General features: G+C 38.2%; 1 protein-coding gene across 1 annotated transcript; it reads right to left on the bottom strand.

Annotated features, from left to right (window-relative positions):
* Positions 1-584: 584 nt before the first annotated feature.
* On the bottom strand, positions 585-25,805 carry FBXO9 (F-box protein 9). The gene is made up of 11 exons (XM_081094131.1): positions 25,650-25,805; positions 20,173-20,230; positions 18,683-18,782; positions 15,769-15,899; positions 14,881-14,995; positions 8,707-8,825; positions 8,396-8,486; positions 7,622-7,717; positions 7,192-7,285; positions 4,917-5,068; positions 585-1,192 (listed from the first exon to the last, which is right to left on the bottom strand). Exons 1-11 carry the CDS (start codon positions 25,791-25,793, stop codon positions 1,084-1,086), a joined length of 1,209 nt encoding a protein of 402 aa, XP_080950257.1. The 5' UTR covers positions 25,794-25,805; the 3' UTR covers positions 585-1,083.

Here is a 25,805-nt window from a genome sequence, read left to right as displayed (position 1 = left end):
TTAAAAAATTTGGCTCTCAAAAAAAATTTCAATCATTGTACTGTTGATATTTGGGTCTGTTGACTACTGAGTTTGCCGACCAACTGGCCTATCCCATACTGCATTGTAAGGATGTATGAAGTGCCTTTTAACATCGATATGAAAGCAACTGTGCCTGCAGATATTGATTTCTGAAAATACTGAGTACTGACTCTACCTATATTTGAATCACAAAAAGAAATCTGAATCTGGTAGGACTGCCAGACACAAACTCTGAAATTCTACTAGTATTGTTACTAGGGAGGTAACGTAGTTTACTTGATGGCTAGCTCTCTCCCAATCTTAGTTCTGGAAAAAGTTAGCCTGGGTTTACATGATCCTCTACTGTTCTTTTAAGAATGAAGATGGCTGTTTGATCTTGTTGAAGTGTTCCAGTGCTGAGAGATTCATTCTTTCTCACTTAATGGATGAGGTTGAAGTGCAGACAGCTCTAGCCTGTGGCTGCATATAAAAACCAACGATGAAATGAGGCAGTGATTCCTAAGCCTTCGCTGGCTACCCTGGGACAGTTTATTATTCTGATGTTTAAAAGAGGCCATCCAAATCCAGTTTCTTGAAAGAAACATTTATTTATAACCTCTATGGGTCAAACTGTTTCAAACAAATCCAGAACAGGTTTTCACATTTTGAGCCTTTAGTGTAGACAGTATGCCATGCGTAAAAGAAATACTTATCCAGTACAGCTTTCCCCTGACCACTTGAATAGTAGTGGAACAACCAGGCAGCAGACTGATGTGACAGAAATCTTCTTGAAAAAGGGCATTATTTAAAGCTCATATTAAGGTTTTTCACAACATAAATGTGTTTAAACAACGTCTAATATCAACTTCTTAATTTTAAAACAAAACACCCAAGAATCAACTATCCCTTTAAATTAAAAAAAATAATAATCAATTTATACTCTTCTTAAAAGAACTCCAACAATGTAAAATAAGTTCCAATTCCAGATATATATATATGTGTATGTACATTTATAACTTAGGTGCTCTTTTGCGCTATATGCTTTCATTCATGCAACACTGACAGAGGACTGGGTGCGAGGCTCTACAGGGGCCTCTCTGAGAAAGCAGTGTAGCTCCTCACTCGGCCAAAGAACAAGGGGGTATACATCTTGTCAATCTCAAAAGCAGTGACTGCAGTCTCACCAGTTGACCTAGAAAGAATGCACAAAATTACAAGTTACCAGGAAATTTTAATTCATTTAAAATCCTTGCATATTTCTAGAGGGGAGTTATTTTATATTTTAGCCTTAAGATTTTTTAAATATAGCTCAATAAATTTTAAATATAGGCTCATTGTTGAAAATTTTTAAAATTTAGAAAAGTACCAAAAAGAAGTCCCTCATAATTCTGTCACTCAGATACAGCAATACAAAACACTTTTTTCCAGTGTTTCTTCTACACACATCAACCTATCAAGTTTTCCTATTGAGATTACACTCTATTAGTGATCATGCTTTTTTCATTTAACATCATGACATGCATTTCCTAACATCATTAAATACTCTTCAGAAGTCATTTTTAGTGGCTGCATAATATTTCTCTGTCTGCTTGTACCACAATTTACTTAATAATTCCCCTTTTGTTAGAGATATAGGTTGTTTTCAGTACTGGGCAATTAAAAATGTGTTATTTTTTATTATGTCCTTTGGACATGTTCTAAAGAGTAGAATTTCTAAGTCAAAAGCAATAGACATTTTAAGGCTTTTGTTAAAATGTAATTTAGAATGAATTATAATCCTAGAATAGAAATTTTTTTTTAATATATTTTATTGAATTTTTACAGAGAGGAAGGGAGAAGGATAGACAGTTAGAAACATCAATGAAAGAGAAACATCGATCAGCTGCCTCCTGCATGCCTCCTACTGGGGATGTGCCCGCAACCAAGGTACATGCCCTTGACCGGAATCGAACCTGGGACCTTTCAGTCCACAGGCTGATGCTCTATCCACTGAGCCAAACCGGTTAGGGCTCAGTTGCCTTTCAAAAAGTTCTAGAATAGAATTTAATATTTGTATGAGCAACAACATAATTACAGATGGGAGGGAAGGAAAGCAAATGACAAGTTACACTACTACTAGTCTTTTATATTTTTCTCCTCAAAAGGAGAAATAAGCAAAAGCAGAAAGTTCAAGTGCCTTTTTAAATATTACTAGAGGCCCGATGCACGAAATCCATGCAAGAGTAGGACCTCCTTCCTCCAACTGCTGGCACCGGCTTCCCTCTGGCCGCCGGCAGGCACCCAGGACCCAGGCTTCCCTCCCAGCCCCGGCTTTGTCAGGAAGGACATCTGGTCTAATTAGCATCTTACTCTTTTATTAGTATAGATAAGGAAGTCAACGCGAACCTTAGCAGCTACAAACAATGCCTCTTATAATATCTTTCTTTGATTCTACTTCTGGGTTTGGTTTCTTTCTTTGGAAAGAAAAAAATTCCACAGGTTACTGAGAGAAACAAACAAGAGATAAGTGAGAAAAAAGAAAACTTCTAGGACCTTCAAAAATGAGAAATGTGCCCAAAAAGTTTTCAATAAGATGGTCAAGGTTGTGAAGTAGGTTAATTGAAGGTGATCTCAAAACGTGTTCTCTCAGAACTTTGGATTCAACTGGATTGGAAAGCCTTCAGTCACACACCAGTATTCTTTCAATTCCAACAGCATCTAACTTCAATAGCCACATGAACTGATATTTTATTAATTCCTTTTTAAAATTTCTGTACTGTTCCTTTCTCATACATACTCTCTGCTCATTAATGATTTCTTACAGGTAAATCCTAACTCAAGGGTCCAAGATGGCAGTATAGGAGGATGCTTGACCTTGCCTCCTCCCAAGAACATATCAACTGAATACTTTTAATTAACAATTCTCCTGAAAGACAACTGAGGGCCAACTGAACAGCTTCTGCACAACAAACAAGAGAGAGAGACGGCAGAGAGAAAGTTGGGGAACCAACTCTGGGAACTGAGGAAACCATCAGGCCTGGAACAAGGGGTGACTGCCATAGTGTGGGTATAGGGGGCCTCTTTGCAGGCCAGAAGGGAGTGGCATGACATATTCAAAGTATGAAAATCAAGGACCTACAACCAAGATTACTCTACCCACTAAGGCTGTCATTTAGAATCAAAGGAGATATAAATAGCTTCCTAGACAAGAAAAAGCTAAAGGAGTTCATCACCACCAAACCAGCATAACAAATATTAAAAGGACTTCTTTAAGAAAAACAAATATGAATAATAAAATGGCAATAACTACATAACTATAACTATCAATAATTACTTTAAATGTAAATGGATTAAACATTCCACTCAAAAGACATAGGGTGACTGGATAAGAAAACAATGCTGTCTATAAGAGACCTACACAGACTGAAAGTACAGGACAGAAAAATATTTCACACAAATGGAAACAATAACAAAAAGCTGAAGTAGCAATAGTTATATCAGACAAAACAGACTTTAAAACAAAGGCTGTAACAAGAGACAAAGACTCAGCAATTCTACTTTTGAGTGTTTTACCTGAAGAGAAACACTAATTCAAAGAGAAATATCTACCCCTATGTTCACTACAGCATTATTTACAACTGCCAAGATATGGAAGCAACCTAAGTGTCCATAGATAGACAAATGTATAAAGATATGGCATATATATATATGCATACACACACACATACATATATGTGTATATATATACACACACGTGTGTGTGTGTGTATATATGTGTGTGTGTGTGTGTGTGTGTGTGTGTGTGTGTGTATATATATATATATATATAATGGAATATTACTCAGCCATAAAAAAAGATATCTTACCTGCGTTGGGCAGCTGCCCCCTAGTGGTCAGTGCACTCCCACAGGCAACCTCCCGCGGTCCCTCCCCAAAACCAGCCAGCCCCAATTGGGACTGGGCAAGATGGCCCCAATGAGCACCGACTGGCCACTAGGCCAAGGGACCCCACCCATGCACGAATTAGTGTACCGGCTTCTAGTATAAAATAAAATGTAAAAAATAAAAATCCTAACTCAGTGGTTGGCAAACTGGGGCTCACAAGCCACATGCGGCTCTTTGGTCCCTTGAGTGTGGCTCTTCCACAAAATACCACCTGCAGGCGCACGTACAGTGTGATTGAAACTTCATGGCCCATGCACAGAAGTCGCATGGGCGAGTCTATTTTGAAGAAGTGGCATTAGAAGAAGTGGGGGTACGTTCGCTGAGGACCCCTCAGATTGAGGATGTTTTTAGCAAAGGCCAGCTCAGGAGTACCTTAATTAGGTTAATAACAATGTACCTACTTATATAGTTTAAGTTTAAAAAATTTGGCTCTCAAAAGAAATTTCAGTCATTGTACTGTTGATATTTGGCTCTGTTGATTAATGAGTTTGCCAACCACTGTCCTAACTCATAGAACAAAGAACTTTATATATAAGAACTAATAGATTTGGCTTTGGAATACAAGAGATCTTTTTAGCAGACTTATTTAAATCAGTGTATAATCCCTGAGGATAAACCAAATGGAAATAAAGTAAAAAACGGTAAGACAAACATGGGAGAAGAAAAAAATCTGATGTTGTAAAACTGCCCTGAATAAGTCGACACATGAACAGCTTAAAATGACTATCGTTCTACTCATGGAAAGCCGCTCTCATTTCCAAAGCAGTGGTGCCCAACCACGTTCCACTGGCACTGTGAGCTACGGGCTCCACTGCCTGGCCCACTTTCAGTTCCAGTTTTTTTCTTTTTGGCCACTTTCTGGGTTTGCAGAATAATATTATCCTCTGCTTCCACAATATTAACTCAGGTTAACATCATGTGAGAGTGTCCTAAGCCTGACATGAAGTACACATTTATTCCGTAACCTTGGTATTTTTATTACATTCACCTACTTGTATGTAACGTGACAAGAATGATGTATCCAGATGAGTTTGTTGAACCTCTGGTGGCCAGTGGAACACAGCTGTAGTCCTACATGAAAACTCTGATCTGCTTCTTGGACAGGGACACGGCGAAAATATCTGTATTTATAGTCAAGTGGTTTCTGTAAAAGAAAAGATGCATGAACTGTAATGAGATTTCATTATTAGAAGAATATTTATTGGAATATACTGGGTGGGGCAAAAGTAGGCTTACAGTTGTGAGTATGTGAAACACAGAGTTTATTCTTGCATTATTATTTATTCTTGTATTTATATTTCTCCATATGAACTGTAAACCTACTTTTGCCCACCCCTGTATTATGCAAGAATAACATAACATTTGCACATAGTAGAGTTGTTTTGGATATCACATACAAATGTGTGAGTGTCTTGAATAACAAGTTTTTCCCCCCTAATCATAATAATAACCTCATGTACTAAATATGATTGCATTATTGCTATTTAATAGCTAAAAGAATGAAGACCCAGGCAGCTTAAACGAGTTAACACAGCAGTTTCAGATTGGAATTAAGACTTCTACCTCCTATCTCAAAGGCTAGTATTTCCTTCTACTTAAAAACACTTGGGAATTTTTAAAGAGAGAAAATAAGTTGGTGAAGCCTGCAGAAAAAGCATCCTTTTTTTGCAATAACGGTAAAATCGTCAATGGATAAATAAATGTGACAAGCTTCATTAGAATCACACTTCTGCAAATACTGTTGCTAAAAACACAAAAGTATCAACACTACATATGGTTTCATTGTTATCATATTCTGAAGAGAAAACGGGCATTCTACATGGGAGTTCCTAAATTCTTACTAGATAAAACTTAAACAACTAGGATCTCACAAATTCCCCATTTCTGACCTCAGGAAACTCATGGCCAAGGTCACTCACAGCAACTCTGTCCCACAGAAGCTGCCCGATTTCAGGAGCCTACCAGAGCCGGGGGGGAGGAGCCAGCAACAGTTGGCCACAGGGTGATAGGACTAGAACTCACAGAGAACCCTACCCTAACTGTCTCGACACATAATGCTAGAGAAGAAAGGGGGATTCAATACAAGGGAAACTTCTTTCAAATCCTACACCAACTTATAAAAGCAATAGGCTAGTAATTATTATAACTTTCTCACAACTGACTTCACTATGGTTTTTAACCAGGACAAAAAAAAATTGCACATGAAGAAAGGTTGTAAAAAATGAAAATGAGGTCCTTGATCTGTTAAGAGTCTAAAGCCCTCTAGAGTGTAATAATCCAGCAATCATATTTGCTTGGCATTTTCATTCTTTTGCAAGAATGGGATGAAGGAATTATCTTACATTAGCTTATTTCCAATAGAAGTTGAAATTCTCTATATGAATATCCTTATGAAAGAATTACTCATTTGAGCTAACTTAGGAAGAAAATCCCCTATGATTCAAAATGAGAAAAGCTAAAAAAATCATATTCTGGTATCATTTTACTAGTTACTTTACAGGACATTTTGGCTTTCCATTTTCACATGTGAAAAACCTAGACCAGAAAAAAACCATTTGGAGAAAAACAAACAAGCTGATCGAATTAAAAATAACCACATTTTAGAAAACACTCCAGCTCTCTTTAGAGCAGTGGTTCTCAACCTGTGGGTCGCGACACCTTTGGGGGTCGAACGACCCTCTCACAGGGGTCGCCTAAGACCATCGGAAAACACACATATAATTACATATTGTTTTTGTGATTAATCACTATTCTTTAATTATGTTCAATTTTTAACAATGAAATTGGGGGTCACCACAACATGAGGAACTGTATTAAAGGGTCGTGGCATTAGGAAGGTTGAAAACCACTGCTTTAGAGAAATGCTGTAAGTCAACATACATTTTGTATAATAGTATAAATAATGAAATAGTATATTTGACCCTTTCTAATCAAGAATCCTTGAATGAAAGGGTACTCAAAAGTAGCCCTAGCTGGTTTGGCTCAGTGGACAGAGCATCAACCTGCGTACTGAGAGGCCCCAGGTTTGATTCTGGTCAAGGGCACGTACCTCGGTTACAGGCTCCTCCCTGGCCCAGACCCCTTCCTAGCCCTGGCACTGGTTGGGGTGTGTGCAGGAGGCAACCAATCGATGTGTTTCTCTCACATCAATATTTCTCTCTGTCTTTCCCTCTCTCTCCCACTCTTTCTAAAAATCAATGGAAAAATATCCTCAGGTGAGGATTAAAAAAAAAAAAGTAAACTGCTACTTCAACCTTGTATACTCACTTCTTCTTTTTTCTTAGTTATCACAGCATATACTTTGGTCTGATTGTCTGTATCCTGTGACAAGCGATAATGGCCCAGTAGAACTGCATCAGTTCTAAAAATAAAAAAATACTTTAAATCTAAGTCTGTTAATCAGTTATTACATGTATTTAGGTAATCTAGGAAGTAATGGATTATAAGGTGTTTAAGCAACTTGCTTGAGAAGAATCAGCTAGGATGTGAGCGAACGTAGTTTTCAAGGCCCCAGACACCCACTGAAGTACACTCTCCAGGGGAAAGGTACAGAATTGATCTTTTCCACAAATGCCCACCCAGTGACTGTTTGTGAAATCATCCAGTGGTAAGTGAAGGAACCACAGGATTACATTCACCTATCCATTCATATAAAATGGGACTTGGATAGAAAACAAGTGTTATAGGAACACACTACCTGGTATTCCGAGTTCTTAAACGAGGAACAATGGACTGAGGCTCCTCGGGGGTTGTCAACATCATCACATGGCCATCAGGAAAGAACCTTATGTACCTGTGTAACAGAAACAGAACGCCAAAAAACACCACACACAAAGTATGAAACTCGTCCTTCTCTACTGGTACCTCAACCTAGCCATAGCTGTGAAACCGAGACGGAAATACCATGGGCCAAAGGACTGGCAAAACATCATTAAAACATGACTGACAACCTGTGAGGCCAGCGACAAAGAACGAAAGGCATTTTATTATCTTCCTTCTAGGGAACTGTTGAACTTTTAGTTTCACTCACTGAATACAAAAGTTAGATTAAATAATACTCTATTAAAGTTCTGTATGTTTTTTCCTAAAACACTAAGGTCAAACAGAAATGGAATCTCACAATACACAGTAGTTCACATATCTACTTATTTCTCACAGTATGAGCTGATGAACAAAAAGGCTGAATAAGAGCACAAGCTATTGGAAACGGCAAATGAGTACACCAAGGTCAAGAGATAAGGAAGAACTCTAACATGTAAAATGATTCTTAGATTTAGAGGCTAGGAGGTTTTAAATTTGTAGTACCCCATTGGTTCTTTTGAGTACAATTCTTAATAAAATAGTTGATAAAAATACTGAGGGCCGTCTTGTGGATAAATGCAAAAGCTACCGAGAAGAGATGTCCAATAACTAATGAATGAATACTCGGAGAGAGAGAATTTTTCACTCACTCAGTTTACTACAGTTGTACCTGTAATATTCCACTTGGTGCCAGGCTCTATAGAAACCATCAAGAGACTGTTCCCCTTGACGAATATATGTGGTTTTACTGATATATACGCCTATAAAAAAGAAACATTATTTTAAAGAACTAGGAACATAAAAAATTTAAACATTTTAAAAATAAAATCATATAGCACATTTCTAGCTTCATTTTTATTGTCGTTTCCTTTAAATATGCTCATAATACTTAGGTCTGTTAGCGAAAACTAAGACTGGGTATTTATCAAAGTCAACGTGACAAATCTCTATTTCTCTTGAGTTCTAAAGGGTTCAACTTACCATCAAACCGAACACGGGGCCTTTCTAGAAACATCTCTCTCCAGGATGTGTATGGAACAAGTTTAATACAGCTTCTGCCCCAAACTTTCAAGCAGGCCAAACGCCATATTTCAGGGTCTCTAAGTAATAAAAGTACAACATCAATATATGTAAAAGGCTAAGTCCCTATATGCAGAAATGGTCCTGCTACCAGCCATTTTCTATTCAGCAAGTACTTGCTGAGTGCCTGCTAGGCACAGTCCTGGGTCTGGATATAGATTGGTGGGAAAAGGCCCTGCTCTTTTACTGTTGGGAAAGCAAGAAAACAAAGTTTCAAGTAATGTGCTCAGTGCAAAAACAAAGCAAGCAGGGTGAATAGACAAAGAAGTCATGGTGGGAAAATAAAGACTATTTTAGATACAGTGGCTGAGAGAGGCCTCTCTGGGAGGTGATGAAGAATACCCTGGGCAGAAACTGTAGCAAGTGTAAGACCCTCAGGTAAGTGTGTAGCTGGTATGCTCTAACAGGGAGCAAAACAGGCTACATGGTTGCAGCAAAGTGAGCACCGTGAAGTATAGACTACATAATTTCAGGGGTAGTCAGGGGCAGGTGAGGTCCTAGTTTACAGGTGGGAGTGTCTATTAAGTAAGATAGAGGTCATCTACCCACTTTCACCACTCCTGTTCGACATAGTTCTGGAAGTGCTAGCCATTGCAATTAGATAAGAAGAAATAAAAGGCATCCAAATTGGAAAAGAAAACGTAAAACTGTCCTTATACATAAAAAACCCTAAAGACACCATCAAAAAATTATTAGACTTAATAAATGAATTTGTCAATGTAGCAGGACACAAAATTAATGCCAAGAAATATATGGCATTTTTATACACCAAATAAGAGCCCAGCGCACGATTCGAAATTGCGCGGCGCTGCCCACCCTCCGGTCCAGCCCTGCCTCCCTCTCTGGCCCTTGAAGCAGCTGCGGCAGCTACTGATCAGGTCCTCCCCCAGCACAGGCGCGCGCAGAGGCCCCTGCCCGGAACGCTGCGCGCGCAACCTCCTATCCAGTCGACCCATTACGGAGTCCTGGTTAATTAGCATAGTTCTCTATTTTTTTAAATATATATTTAGATAGATAGAGAGAGAGATAGATAGATGATAGATAGATAGATAGATAGATAGATAGATATAGATATAGATAGAGAACTTACAGAAAGATTTAAAAAAATCCCATTTACCATGGCACCAAAAAAATTAAGATACCTGGGAATAAACTCAACTAAGGAGGTAAAAGTCCTGTACTCGGAAAATTACAGGACACTGAAAAAAGAGATAGAGGAAGACAAACAGATGGAAGAACATACCGTGTTCATGGAATGTTAGAATCAACATCATTAAAATGTCCATACTACCTAAAGCAATCTAGTTTCAATGCACTCCCCATTAAGATACCAACAGCATATTTCACAGACCTAAAACGAACTCTCCAAAAATTTATCTGGAATAAAAAAAGACCCTGAATAGCTGCAGCTATCCTGAGAAAGAAGAACAAAGTAGGAGGGATCTCAATACCAGATATTAAGCTGTATTACAAAGCCACTGTTCTCAAAACTGCCTGGTACTGGCACAAGAACAGACCAATGGAACAGAATAGAGAACCCAGAAATCGCTCAATTAATAAACCATAAAAAATCTTAGGGGGATCCACAGGCAGCAAAATCTCAGACATATGCCGAAGCAATATCTTCATTGATACAGCTCCTAGGGCAATGGAAAACAAAGAGAAAATAAACAACTGGGACTACATCAAAATAAAAAGCTTCTGCACAGCAAAAGAAACCATAAGCAAAACAACAAGAAAGCCCACGGCATGGGAGAACGTATTTGCCAATGTTATCACCAATAAGGGTTTAATCTCCAACATTTACAGGGAACTCATACAACTTAACAAAAGGAAGATAAACAACCCAATCAAAAAATGGGCAACAGATTTAAGTAGATACTTTTTGAAAGAGGACATAAGGAAGGCCAAGTGACATATGAAAACATGCTCAAAGTCACTAATCATCCAAGAGATGCAAATCAAAACAACAATGAGGTACCATCTCACACCTGTCAGAATGGCTATCATCAACAAATCAACAAACAACAAGTGCTGATCAGGATGTGGAGAAAAAGGAACCCTCGTGCACTGCTGGTGGGAATGCAGACTGGTGCAGCCACTGTGGAGAACAGTATTGAGTTTCCTCAAAAAACTAAAAATGGAACTCCCATTTGATCCAGTGATCCCACTTCTAGAAATATATCCCAAGAAACTAGAAACACCAACCAGAAAGGATATATGCACCCCTATGTTCATAGCAGCACAATTTACCATAGCTAAGATTTGGAAACAACCTAAGTGCCCATCAGCAGATGAGTGGATTAGAAAACAGTGGTACATCTACACAATGGAATACTAACTACACTGCGATAAAAAAGAAGGCATTCTTACCATTTGCAACAGCATGGATGAAACTGGAGAACATTATGCTAAGTGAAATAAGCCAGTCAGAGAAAGATAAATATCACATGATTTCACTCATTTGTGTAATATAATGAACATAAACTGATGAACAAAAACAGATCCAGAGAAAGAGAAGCATCAATCAGACTGCCAAATCTCAGAGGGAAGGTAGGGGAGGGTGGGGGTAAAGGGGAGAGATCCACCAAAGGACTTGTATGCATGCATATAAGCCTAACCAATGGACACAGACACCAGGGGGGTGAGGGCAAGAGTGGGGGGTGGAGGGTGAGGGGGCAATGGGGGGATAAGGACACATATGTAATACCTTAATCAATAAAGAAAAAAAATGATAAAGGTCACTGCAGGGTTTTGAGCATGACTTCTGCTTTTAAAAGATGACTCTGGGAGAGGTCCAAAATGGTGGTGGCATTAGAGGATGCTGAACCCACCCCCTCTGATAAGCAAACTCAAATAAACACACATACAGTGAGCAATTACTCCGGCATGAAAACTGAGAGCTGAGAGAACAGCTTCTGAACGTGAGCAAAGAAAGGCGAACAGCGAAGCCTGGGAAACCACAGGAGCCCTCTGGGAGCCGAGGGGACGCCTCTGAGCTGGAGGAGCTGGTGGGCGCCATTGCTTACGTCCCCCTCCACTTCAACAGGGGCTTTACTTGGGTGCTTGGGCTTACCTGCAAGATCACCACAGTGAGTTCCCAGCTCCATTGCCCAGGGCCTTTTGCCTCCAAATAAAAGAAGCCAACAGGGATATCAGCATCACATGCACCTTCTGGCCTCTCTGCAGGGAGCCCTCCAACCTCTCAAGCCAACACTGCCAGTGCTGCATGCACCTGACCCACTCCAACCAGCTTCTTAAAACTACCTGGCAATAAAGCCTCGCCGATATTCTACACCAAACAGCATGAGAGACTGTACAGAGAAGGCTGAGGGGCCACAGGACCTCCCTGGGTGGGCGGTGCCAGTAAGCGACACTGTTTATGTCCCCCTTCCATAGGGAGGGCGGGGGGCTCTCTCCAGGTGCTCTGGCCTATGGGCAAGGTCGCTGCAGCACGTTCCCAGACACCTCACCCAAGCCCATTTTGCCCCTGAATGAGGGAACAAGCAGGGTCAACAGGGCATTACTGCCTGCATTTGACCTCCCCACCCAGAGCATCTCCGACTTGGTAGACCAGTGCCCTGAAAACCTTAGCACCTACTCAGCACCCTACTAGCCTGCCAAAACCACCCGGCACACAGATCCTATACAGAGGCCATTTCTACATAAAGCCACTTTTCCGAGACTGGAAGAAATAGCTATTGTGTCTAATTCAAATAAGCAAACATCGAAAGTCAAAATGACAAACGGAATCTCTCTCAAATAAAGGAAAAAGAAAATTCTCCAGAAAAAAAAGCTCTAAGGAAATGAAGACAAGTAATTTGCCTTATAAAGAATTTTTTTTAAATAGTCATAAGGATGCTCACCAAACTTGAGTGTGGAATAAAGGAACTCAGGGGGAACTTTTTTTTTTTTTTAATATATTTTATTGATTTTTTACAGAAAGGAAGGGGGAGGGATAGAGAGTTAGAAACATCGATGAGAGAGAAACATCATTGACCAGCTACCTCCTGCACATTCCCTATTGGGTATGTGCCTGCAGCCAAGGTACATGCCCTTGACCAGAATCGAACCTGGGACCCTTCAGTCCACAGGCCGACACTCTATCCACTGAGCCAAACTGGTTAGGGCTCAGGGGGAACTTTTATAAAGAGAAGGTATAATAAACAGGCAGACCTGAATACAAATGGCATAAAAAAAACCATGAAGGAATCAACAGCAGATTACATGATACAGAAGAAAAGATCAATGACCTGGAAGACAGAATAGTGTAAATCTATAAATCAGAACAGCAAGAATAAAAAATTATAAAACACAAGGATAGTAAGGGACCTCTGGGATAATTTCAAGTGCTCAAACACTCCTATTATAAGGATCCTAGAAGGAGAAAAAGAGGGAAGGATCAGAAATCTTATTTATAGAAATAATGGCTGAAAACTCTCCTAACCTGGGAAAGAAAACAGACACCCAGGTCAAGGAAGCACATAGTGTTCCAAACAAGATGACCCAAATAGACTCACATCAAGTCATATTGTTATTAAATGGTAAAAGTTAAAGATAATGAGACAATCTTAAAGGAAGCAGGAGAAAAATGAGTTACATACAAAGGAAACCCCATATGGCTATCAGCTGATTTTTCAGCAGCAACTTTACAGGTCGGAAGGGAGTGGAAGGACATCTTTAAAATGCTGCAAGAAAGGAACTGATAGTCTAGATCAAGTTACCCAGCAAAGCTATCATTCAGATTTAAAGGAGAGGTAAAGGTTTCCCAGACAAACAAAAACTAAAGGAATTCATCATCATTAAACCAGTTTTACAATAAATTTTGAAGGGTCTTCTTTAAGCAGAAAAGGCCATAAGCAGAAATAAAAAAGTATGAGAAAAAAAATCTACCAGGTAAAGCCAAATATTTAATAAATATAGCCAATCTAACATTTAGAAAGCTACTATGAAGGTCAAAAGAAAAAAGTAATGGTGGCTGAACCAGAATGTACTTTGGAGAAATAGTAAAATGGTCAGACTGGAGATGTATTTTACAAGAAGTGCCAATGAGTTTTTGTTATGGGATTAGTGCAAAAAGTGATGTTAAAAGATGTATTGAATAGTCACATGATTCTTACACAACTCAAAAACTATTTAACTTCATTTATAACTTAAAATATTCAGTATTAAAGGTGTAAAACTAATTATACTGGAACCAGATTAAAAAAAGAGACCACCTCCAAATTTATGTTGCAATGCATTTTTTTAAAAAATGATTGCTTTTCTTTTATAGCATATGAGGTTTAATCCCTGAAAATTTGTTTTCTTAATAAACTCCCTCTCTATGTTTTCTCATGTATAATCAAAAGAAAAGTTTATGTAGGAACAGTGCTAGAGACCCAAATTTCAAAAGGTTGGTGGTAATCTACTAGATATTTAATAGGTACTTCTTAAATAGAATAGTACACAGAATCACCAAAAACCAAAGACTTCAAGCAATTCAAATATTTTACCCAAGATACAAGACTCCAAATGAAATTGGGTTATTTAAAAATAATGCATCTAAAATTTCAGAACTAAAGTTACAAAATAGTTCTAAATGCTAAGGACTAAGGATGTATTTTTACATAAGATGCCCATGAAAGACTGCCAGTCCCAAATGATGTTATACTATGATTACTCTTCACACAGCATGATTTCAAAAGGATAGGGTAATTTTTAATGGGCTAAAAGAAAATTCTAGGGCAATCAAAATTTAAATCATTACCACTTAATGGGTTTAGAGTTACTGTGAAAATGGCTTGAGTATTTTTTTTTTTTGCATGATTTCTTTGCTCTATCAACTAAGCTAGCATGCAAACTACTCTATGTGTGACTGTATCTGTTCCACATATTATTCTACACCATGGAAACCCCGTGCATTCCAGTCTTTAAATGCTAAGTAGTTTGAGAAAATCACATACGTATAGCTTAGCAAAATTGTTGTAGAATAGCTTTTATCCAGAACATCAATCAAGTTCTTTTATTAAAATTGGCAAGTGACCATAATCCCTTCTTTTACCACTGCCTGAGCTGTTTAAAAAAAGTAAGTACCTGGCACAGATATAGAATCCTCTGCACACCTGTGACAACTGCTCTAAGGATCTGAGATCCAAATCACTAGACACCACCCATCGGAAGATGTACATGAGGACCTCCATCGGCAGCACTGCAAAAGAAAAGCACCCTTTCAGTGACTCTCCTGACCGCTTACTGTCTCATTCTCAGGGCAGAAACCTTTATGTATTCCTACAAATTTATGAATCACACCTTCAGTATTGCTCCGACATAAAGCATGAGTGTATTTAACTACCCAAAAGTAATAATGGTTACTAACATGAAGACACAAATATCTTTGTGTGTGTGTGTGTGTGTGTTTTTCGGTACAGAGCAGATCTGAAGCTACTTTTATAAAGCACCCCTATCCCTTGGAAGATCTTTTGCCACCAAGATATATTAAAATAAGTGTGCTAGGAAAATAATATACTATATATATGTGTGTGTAATTGCATTCAACAGTAAAAGTTATTTTTGAAAATTTCTAATTGTCCCCCATGACAAATGAAACACTTAACATATGAAAAGAAAAAAAAAGCCATTCATTTTTAAACATTCAGCTTATCTCAGGACTACTGCCCAACTTGGCTGAAACATCTGATGATACTAGTACTCCTCCAATTTTCTTAGGACAGCCCCCAACAACTCAGACACTCACGCTCTTAGATCTTCAGTGAAGAAAGTATGGCATCCTTGAACAACAGCACTACAAGTTCTGATCTACTTTGGACTCTGAAAAGCTTATTATTATACACAAACCGTAATTATAACGAGATCTCCAATCTTACTTTGAACTAGACCAGCTATCTGACCTCGGAAGTTTGGAAATCTAAAATCTAAGGTTAAAGTATTTCTCATGGACTGATAACAAGCGTAAATTCTCACCTGATATATGAGTCTGACTGCTCTCCAGTTCGGGCTGACACAGTTTGAGCACAGACTCCTGAAACGTGAGCTGCTGCTGGAAGTAGGACAACAGATCTGCCATCTTGCTATCATCATCGTTATCTTCAATGCTGCAAAAGGAGGGAGGTGAGTACACTAAGGGCCTCCATCTCAAAACATAATGCTTAGTAACTGATTTTTCATAGTATTTTCAAATCTTCTTGATAAAAAGTCATCTAAAAGCCAACTTCTTACTGCTTTTTTCTTTGATGTGATAAAAGTGTGCCCTGCCTTGCAGAGTACCATAACAAAGCTTCAGCAAATTTAATTCCCACCCAGAAAGAATTAGAATTTTGGAAAACAAATGTTGAGATTTAATTTATTAGTTTCATTGTAGAGATTTCATGTGTTAATGAAAAAGATAATTTCACATGATTTTTAAAATCTCATGTAAACATATTCTTTTAAAAGTGACTGTAGCCAAGGCCGGTTTGGCTCAGTGGATAGAGCTTCGGCCTGTGGACTGAAGGGTCCCGGGTTCGATTCCGGTTAAGGGCATGTACCTGGGTTGTGGGCACTTCCCCAGTGGGGGATGTGCAGGAGGCAGCTGATCGATGTTTCTCTCTCATCAATGTTTCTAACTCTCTATCTCTCTCCCTTCCTCTCTGTAAAAAATCAATAAAATATATTTTAAAAAAATAAAAATAAAAGTGACTGTAATCCATCTAATTGGATAAAAGTCAAACAGATGTCATTTGAGGTACTTACCAAGGGTTTTCTAACAGATGTGCCTTATCACCCTACATTTAGAGGAAAATGTGAAACTTAAAAAATCTTAGCAGGGCCCCCAAATCATCTACCAATATAAACAAACGTGTAGAATTCCATTTTTGCTGAAAGTAACCTTAAAAATGATCAGATGTACCAAATGGCTTAGATGAGGATGAAATTACGACACCAGGAAGACCTTATTATAATACAACAAAGGATGAGTGTGGTTGAGTCTAAATGGATTCAAGAGCTACTCTATCAACATTTTGCAAAAGGCAAAAAAACCAAAAAAACAAAGACTTTTATGGCTTATTATATATGATAAAAAAAAACCACAAATGCATCTTTCAAGAACTTTCATAGCATCTAGGTTTGTAAAAAGGAACTGCACAGAAAAAGAATGCTTCTTTAACCCTTTGAGTGCCAACCAATATCCTAGGAACTATGCTAAAATTGCCAAGGCATTTTTGCTGATTTTACAGCAGTTAAAGAAAAAAATGATGATTGCGCTCCCAGCACTTTTGGTGAAAGACAGGAGGAGCTCCCGGCACTCTAGGGGTTAACACAAACTTCCTGAGCAACACTTGGAGCAGTGGTTCTCAACCTTCTGGCCCTTTAAATACAGTTCCTCATGGTGTGACCCAACCATAAAATTATTTTCGTTGCTACTTCATAACTGTAATGTTGCTACTGTTATGAATCGTAACGTACATATCTGATATGCAGGATGGTCTTAGGCGACCCCTGTGAAAGGGTCGTTCGACCACCAAAGGGGTCGCGACCCACATGTTGAGAACCGCTGACTGGAGTCTATTTCTAAAACTGGCTAAGAACTGGGTGCAAATGATTCTACCCAAATTTTAAAGAGGCTTAGCAAAAGCCCAAATGATTCCTTTTAAGTAGGAACTACCTTACACTATTAAATCTAATCTGCCAAACAATATTATTGGCCCAAATGTCCAAATAGGCAATTAATAATGACTTCATTGGGATGTTTTTAATGTGGCTTATCCAAAGTTTAAGTGCTAATACTATAAGCAGTTAACAAACACTGGTAATAAATACAAGTTATTGATAAAGGAAACTTATTATTTCATGGCAGAAGTAATATAATAGATAATATAATGTCTTATTACCCAAACTCTATTTTTCTAGGTGTTCATCTTTTTAAAAAAATATATTGTTATTGATTTCACAGAGGAAGGGAGGGATAGAAACATCAATGATGAATCATTGAGTGGCTGCCTCCTGCACACCCCCTACTGGGGATCGAACTCACAACAGCAACCTCCTGATTGAAAGGTCAGTGCTCAACCGCTGAGCCACATCAGCCAGGCAGCGTTGTTCATTTTAAACCTGACATTCTCTCATGGATTCAGACTCCCTTCCCTTCTATTATCAGCAAATTGGGCTTCTGGGGATAAAAGGGTTGAGCCAAAATAATTTTACTAGTATAATTGTTCTGCAAATAGCTTCAAAAGTACTGACTTCAAAATATATTCTCTTGATCTGTATCAAATAAAACCATCATGACTGACTCAAGAGCTGGGTCTATCCAATGAAATATGGTTTATTTGGGGAGTGCTTATATCCTGCACCTGTGCTTTTAAACCAACGTTATACAGTTAATGATATTCCACCTACATACCTTAAGAAATAATAAACTAAGTCTTTTACAATTCAGCATTTTCCTAATAAAATGAAAAGCCCCCTTGTAAGTAAAAATGTATAATTTCAAACATAAACAAAAGGAGAAAGACTAGTGTAATGAAACCGTATTTCAACCATTATTAACACTTTTCAATTCTGGCCTAATTACATTTTAATAGTTTTGACTTTAAATAAGTTTCAAGAAGTTGAAATATGCCCTGTAATTTACTCCTTTCAATAATCACTGCTTTTATAAAACAATTCTTTCATCACCTTATTTCTGTTGTGTTTATTTAAAATGTGCATTTTGATATTTTAATATTAAATTTCCCTAATTAAAAATTTCTGTAATTTTATCAACAAGTCTTTATACTAAACACTATATGACTTAAGAGAAAAGTACCATCTTCTTATCATGTTAAGAGTCAACAGGCCAAAGACGCTTAATTTTAACAAACTCTATGTATTACTGTCTATCAAATTATATACGCACTAGCTGCTTCCAACGCCATCACCATCTGGAGACCGGGTATAAGTAATCTTGAACTCTATATCAGGTACAAGTTGCATAGCCCTACGATAAAACTTGATGGCTAAAAGAAGAAATAAAGCTAAATTAGCTATGACCACACATTTTTGTCATTTCCTTTGATTACCCTTAACTGTGGTTTAGTTTGGTAACTTTCTTTACAAACAGTCAAATTCCCTTTATCTACATGCCACAGTAGTTCAGTGAACAAACTCATTTCTGGACCTTACTACTCAGAAACAATCTTTCTAAATCTAACATGTTACAGAAACTTAAGGTGTTGCATTTTACTGGTCTTTTTAGCCCTTCCCATCTTTTCCCTCGGCCTCTTATGTATTGTCAGAAGGGAACTTATGCAGATGTCTTTCTTCAAACTTTGAAAATGCAATTGCTACAGCCCCAACAACAACAAAAATTTTAAGCAAATTTTTCTAAAACACAGAGCTAAGGAAAATCAAATGCTCCCTAGTGGGTGGAATAAAAAGATAAGAGGTTTTATTTGAATTTATTCTTCAAATCCAACTTTAGTCTAGCTAGCTGCTTCTTATTTAGCTAAATCACTTTTAAAACCTGTTTTTGTTTTTGTTTTAAATAAATCCCCTGGCCTGGGGTTTAGAGTTATAATATTTGATAATATCTTACATAGCGATATACCAATAGAACGTGGTGCTGTAGAGGCCAACTAGGTGAAGTCTACTTAATTCAATACATTCTGCCATGTTTTTTTTTTTTTTACTCTGGGTGAATCACTATACACTAAGTGGAGGTGGGAATTTTTCAAACTAATTAAGACTATGGAGAGACATTAATTGGATCCTTTTAATATCTCAAAGTGAGAAATATCACTAGAAGAAATTTGCAAATAATGCAATAATTCTGAAAATGTCATTTTAGGGGCATATTCAAGGGCTCCAAGCAAAATAATATTTCCTATGCCCCACTTATTAGCTTTATTATGACAAAATAAAAGCCCAAATACAAAAATAATATGGTAAATAGTCCCATCACTGTGTTTACTTATGTATTTCTATTAGCCATTAATAGAAACAAAGTTAAAGGGTATTCCTTCACAGATAACATAAATTAGAACTTAAAAAATATGTTCCTCAATGGATCCTTAATGTTCCCCTCCCCTGAAGTAATTTCACTAAAAAAGAAGCATAATCTATTTTTAAATAAGTAGTAATATTTTAAAGACTTTAATAATGAAGATTAAAATCTAAATATTAAAAAAAGTCATTTTACTCATCCTATCAATATATTTCCCAGCAATATTTTTTTGAAAAGAGTAAGGTTATATAGAAATAAAATTTTTATTTTTGATAGTTTAAGAACCAATTTCAAATATAGGGAGACTGATCTTCTATACCAAATATATTCTAGTAAAAAAAATTTCTCAGTAACTAAGAGTCATTATTCAGAAATGTCATGACAGTATGACCCTGAGTTTTTACCTTCATAGAGAGCTCCATTTTGTTCTTCTTCTACTGCTTTTAGGAAGAGTTCTCGAGCCTATAAAAATAAACGGTGGAAAATATTTTGAAAATCAGTATTAAAAATGAGTATGAATAGCAGAGAATAGTCCACTCAACAAATGGTGCTAGAACAACTGGACATCCATAAGCAAAATAACAAACCTTGACCTAAACCTCACCTCTTACATAAAAATTAAGTTGAACATGATCATGGGGTTAAATTAAAATTTTCTAACCTTTCAGGAAAAAAATGATAAAGAAAATCTTGGAGATCTAGCAGTAACCAAAATTCTTATACTTCACACCAAAAGCACAAGTCATAAAAGTTGATAAATTGGACCTCATCAAAGTTAAAAATGTGTTCTGCAAAATATTCTCTTAAAGAAGATGGAAAGACAAATTATAAACTGAGAGAAAGCATTTAGAAAACAAAATGAACTCTCAAAACTCAACACTGAAAACATAAGCAATCTAATTAGAAAAGATAAACCAACATTTCACAGAGAGGATATAAAAGCTGGAAATAGCACATGAAAACAGCGCCATTAGACATTAGGGAAATACAAATTAAAATTACAATGATGTGACCCAGCCAGTGTGGCTCAGTGTTTGAGCATGGACTCATGAACTAGGAGGTCATGGTTTGATTCTACTCCGGGCAGATGTCTGGACTCGATCCCCTGTAGAGGGCATGCAAGAGCCAGCCAATCAATGATTCTCTCTCATCATTACTGTTTCTATCTCTCCCTCTCCCTTCCTCTCTGAAATAAAAGCATTTTAAAAAGTACAATGAAGTATTACTATACACCTATCAGAATGGCTAAAGTTAAAAAGTAATGACACACCAAATACTGACTAGGATGCAGCGACACTGGATCACTTGTACATGGCTGAGGGAACATAAAATGGTACAAACACTCTGTAAAACAGTTTGGCAGTTTATTTTTTTCTTCATAAAAAACAATATATATATATAATTTATATATATATATAAATATATAAATATAAATATAAATATATATATATAATTTTAATTGATTTTAGAAAGAGAGGAAGGGAAAGGGAGAGAAACATCCATGGGAGAGAAACATCAATCAGCTGCCTCCCACATGCCCCCTACTGGGATCAAGTCCTGACCAGGAATCAAATCAGTGACCTCTAGGTTCACAGGATGAGGCTCAGCCACACCTATGGGACTATGGCAGTTTCTTTTAACCAAAGATGCACTTATCTAGAAATTACACTCTTAGGCCAAAGAAATGAAAACTTATATTCATGCAAAACCTGCACATGAATAGTCACAGCAGCTCTATACATAATAGCCAAACACTGGAAACAACCCAAATGTCCTTAAACTGGATAGTTAAAGAAATTGGGTATCCATAACATGCAATACTACTGAGCAATAAAAAGGAACAAACTTTTTATACACACAACTTCAATGGATCTTAAAGGAATTATGCCAAGCTCAAAAGTGTATGGTTCCATTTATATAGTATTTTTTAATATTAAAATTATATGCTTCAAGTCAAGATGATGGTGTAAACATGGTACTTGCCATCTTCCACAACCACATAAAAATTACAACTAAAACAATCAGCATTCAGAATCACCTGAAATTTAGCTGAAAGGAAGTCCTACAACTAGGGAATTGAAAAAACAGTACACCAAGACTGGTAGGAGTGGAGATGTGGGGTGAATTGTGAACTGGTTGGTCCCACTCCCACATATGGTGGTTTAAAATCAGGAGGAATATCTTGGCTGTGGAGGTTTCCCTGAGGCGCGAGGGGTCCCAGCCCCACACCAGGCCCCCTCCCAGCCCAGGGTTCCAGTGCTGGAAAGAGAAGCCCCTATAACTTCGAACTGTAAAAACCAAAGGGATTGTGGCTGAGTGACATGGAGGCTGCTGCCTCAGGCAGCTCCTCTTAAAGAACCCATGCTCAGACTCACTCCCTCTGAGCTCCAGCACTTGAGCAGCAGCTTGAAAGGAACCTGGGACATTCAGGAAGGAACTAACTTGTGTGGAATCAGGGCAAGAGCTGGAGAGGCAGCTTTCTCCCAGACAGAAGTAATGGCAGAGGCCATTGCTCCTTTGCTGAGATCTCTCCACCACAGAGCGACAGGCCAGTGCCATATCTGAATCTCCATCAACCTGGCTCACACTTTTTGCCCTGCCCTAGTGATTCCTTGAAACCCCACCCCTCCATACTTGCAGGCTCAACCAAGCCATTTGCAGTGCCTTTTCCATACAACTGGCTTCATGCTTCAGACTTTCCTAAAATCTCTCAAACAAGCAGCAGCTGGCCTCAGCATGCCCCATACCCCTCAGTAAGTGGCCCCAGGCCTGGCACTAGTGGCAGTCCACCTTGGTTCATAGCTGGGCCTCTCTGGGACACCTTCAAGCCCAATACAAGTAGAAGCCATCTTTAGATTGCTTTGTAGTTCATGCTGGGTAGCCCCAGGCAGGGCACAGGGAGTGACTGACTTTGCATCTCCCAGGAGGTTCCAGAACCAGTTTTGACTACTCTGGATTACAACTCTACCACCTCCACAAGTGACACACTCAAGAGGAAGACTCAGTGACCACCAAAGCCCCACTGAAACAAGTCCAGGGCTCCATAGGGTCAGCTCCTGCCTAGCAGCTCTTCTGCTGTAGTCACAGTCGATCCTTAAAACTGATTGGCTTGGGGATCAATCCCTCCCAGTGACACCTACATCAATCAATGTTCAACTACAATAGGATAGTGCACAGCTCACACAAGGGCATACCTGGAGCGTCCAGCTCAGGTGACTGGGGAGGCTGAACCACTGGGCCCTACAGGACATCTACATACACAAGGTCACTCTACCAAGTCCTGGAGACACAGCTAACCTACCTAATACATAGAAACAGACACAGGAAAGCAGCCAAAATGTGGAGACAAAGAAACATGCCACAAATGAAAGAACAGAGGAAATCTCCAGAAAAATAACCAAATAAAATAGAAGCAAGGAAACTACCAGATACAGAGTTCAAAACAATGGTTATAAAGATGCTCAAGAAACTTTAGTGAGAACTTCAAGGACCTTAGTGAGAACATCAACAACATAAAAAAGAGCCAGTACCGGTTTAGCTCAGTGGATAAAGCTTCGGCCTGCGGACTCAAGGGTCCCGGGTTCGATTCCGGTCAAGGGCATGTATCTTGGTTGCGGGCACATCCCCAGTGGGGGGCGTGCAGGAGGCAGCTGATCCATGTTTCTCTCTCATGGATGTTTCTGGCTCTCTATCCCTCTCCCTTCCTCTCTGTAAGAAATCAATAAAATATGTTAAAAAAAAAAAAACATATAAAAGGGACCAGTCAGAAATGAAGGATACATTACTGAAATAAAGAATAATTTACAGGGATTCAACAGCAGAGTAGAGGATGCTGAGAATCAAATCAAGAATTTGGAATATAAGAAAGCAAAAAACACCCAATCAGAAGATCAGAAAGAAAAAAAGAATCCAAAAATATAGATAGTGTAAGCAGCCCCTTGGACAACTTCAAGTGTACCAACATTTGTATCATGGGGGTGCTGGAAGAAGAAAGGGAGCAAGAAATTGAAAACCTACTTGAAAAAATAACAAAAAAACTTCACTTACCTGGTGAAAGAAAGACATACAAGTCCAGGAAGCACAGAGAGACCCAAACAAGATGAACCCAAAGAGGCCCACACCAAGGCACATCATAATTAAAATGCCAAAGATTAAAGACAAAGAGAGAATCTTAAAAGCAGCAAGAGAAAAGCAGTTAGTTACCTACAAGGAAGCACCCATATGACTGTCAGTTGATTTCTCAATAGAAACTTCGCAGGCCAGAAGGGAGTAGCAAGAAATATTCAAAGTGATGAAAAGCAAGGACCTATAACCAAGATTACTCTACCCAGCAATGCTATCATTGAGAATTAAAGGTCAGATAAAGAGCTTCACAGACAATAAACAGCTATCGGAAACCAGTATTACATCACCACCAAACCAGTATTACATGAAATGTTAAGGGTCTTGTTTAAGAAGAAGAAAACGATAAAAAAATGAACAATGCAATGGCAATAAATACATATCTATCAACAATTCAATCTAAAAAATCAAAATAAATGAGCAAGCAGAACAGAAACAGACTCATAGATACCGACAACATTGTGACAGTTACCAGATGGGAGGAAAGTTAGAGGGGTGGATGAAAAAGGATAAGGGATTTAGAAGTACAAATCAGTCATAGTCCATGGACACAGACAATAGACAGGTGAAGGCCCAGGATGGGGTGCGAGATGGATGGAGGGGGGCAAAGAGGGAAAATGGGGACATCGGTAATACTCTCAACAATAAAATTTTTAAAAATATATTAAAATTTCAGAAATGGAGAATAGGTCAGTTTTTGTCAGTAGTTAGGAATGGCAGGGGAGGAGGGAGAGACGAGAGTGTAACTGCAAAGGTATAGCAAGAGGGAGCCTTGTGGTGACAAGATGATTCTGTACCTTGATTGTGGTGGTAGTTACATGAAGCTTCACATTAATGAAATTGCACAGAACTATTTACTTACATACACACACAAAAGTGCTTCTAAATCTAGGAAATCTGAGTAAGCCCCATGCATTGTACCAATGTATATTTCCTAGTATTACAGCTATGTAAGACATCACCATCAAGGGAGAATGGGAAAGGAGTCCAGAAGACTTCCCTGTACCTGTGAATCTGTAATTATTTTAAAATTAAAACAAGGGTCCTAATATATGGTGACAGGAAAATATTTGACTCTGGGTGGTGGGCACATGGTGCAATATACAGATCTTGTAACATAGTAACCCACTCCTGAAACCTATATGATCATGTTGACCAATATCACCGCAATCAATTTAATAAAAACATAAAAATTAAAACAAAATGAACATGGAAGTTTTTAGTTATCATGGTAATGTCAATTACTTAATGGCAAATTACTTGTAAATAAAAACTTGGATCTGATGGTATAAAGATGACAGCTTCTGTGGTACAGGAGAATAATGAAAAGTTAGATGGGGTGCTGTGCCCACTTCATGTGAATAAGTAATAGGAAAGAAGTAAACAATCAGACAGCATCCAAAATTTTTCCAGTGGGAGCACTTTGGAAATTTTCCAGAATAAGGAAGTGATTAATGCATCATTATAAATTTGTTCAATTCAAAATATAACAAAATATTGCATTAAGACCTTTGAAAAGGTGTTAACATTTGAATAATTTTTCCCCTTCTGTAATAAATTCAGAGGCATCAACCTCTAAGAGATCAAGTGAATCTCAGGGATCAATAAGTTATCAAAGACAGGTCCATGAAGATAGTGTACCTGCAGGAAAGAAGCCCATAAGGTGTGGCGATAACACCCAAAGTACCGAGAAGTGAGGGATGGATAAATTGGTATACTTGTCAAAGTATTTTTCAAGTACGATGTCCATAATACTTAACTTTTCTTCTTTTGCCAGTTCTTGCTTTACTTTGGTGTCTGCTGCTTTCAGAAAAGAGCCTCTTGCTGTTCTGCAAGATCGAGTTTCTAAATTGCCAGAGCCTACGCCTGGGGCAAGTTCAAACATCCACTGAGCTCTGAACATCTGGAGTTGTGC

Source organism: Myotis nattereri (genome assembly GCF_964212035.1).
Source record: "Myotis nattereri genome assembly, chromosome: 6".
NCBI lineage: Eukaryota > Metazoa > Chordata > Mammalia > Chiroptera > Vespertilionidae > Myotis > Myotis nattereri.
The sequence above is the reverse complement of the archived record's forward strand: the minus strand, read 5'-3'. Positions and strand labels throughout refer to the sequence as shown.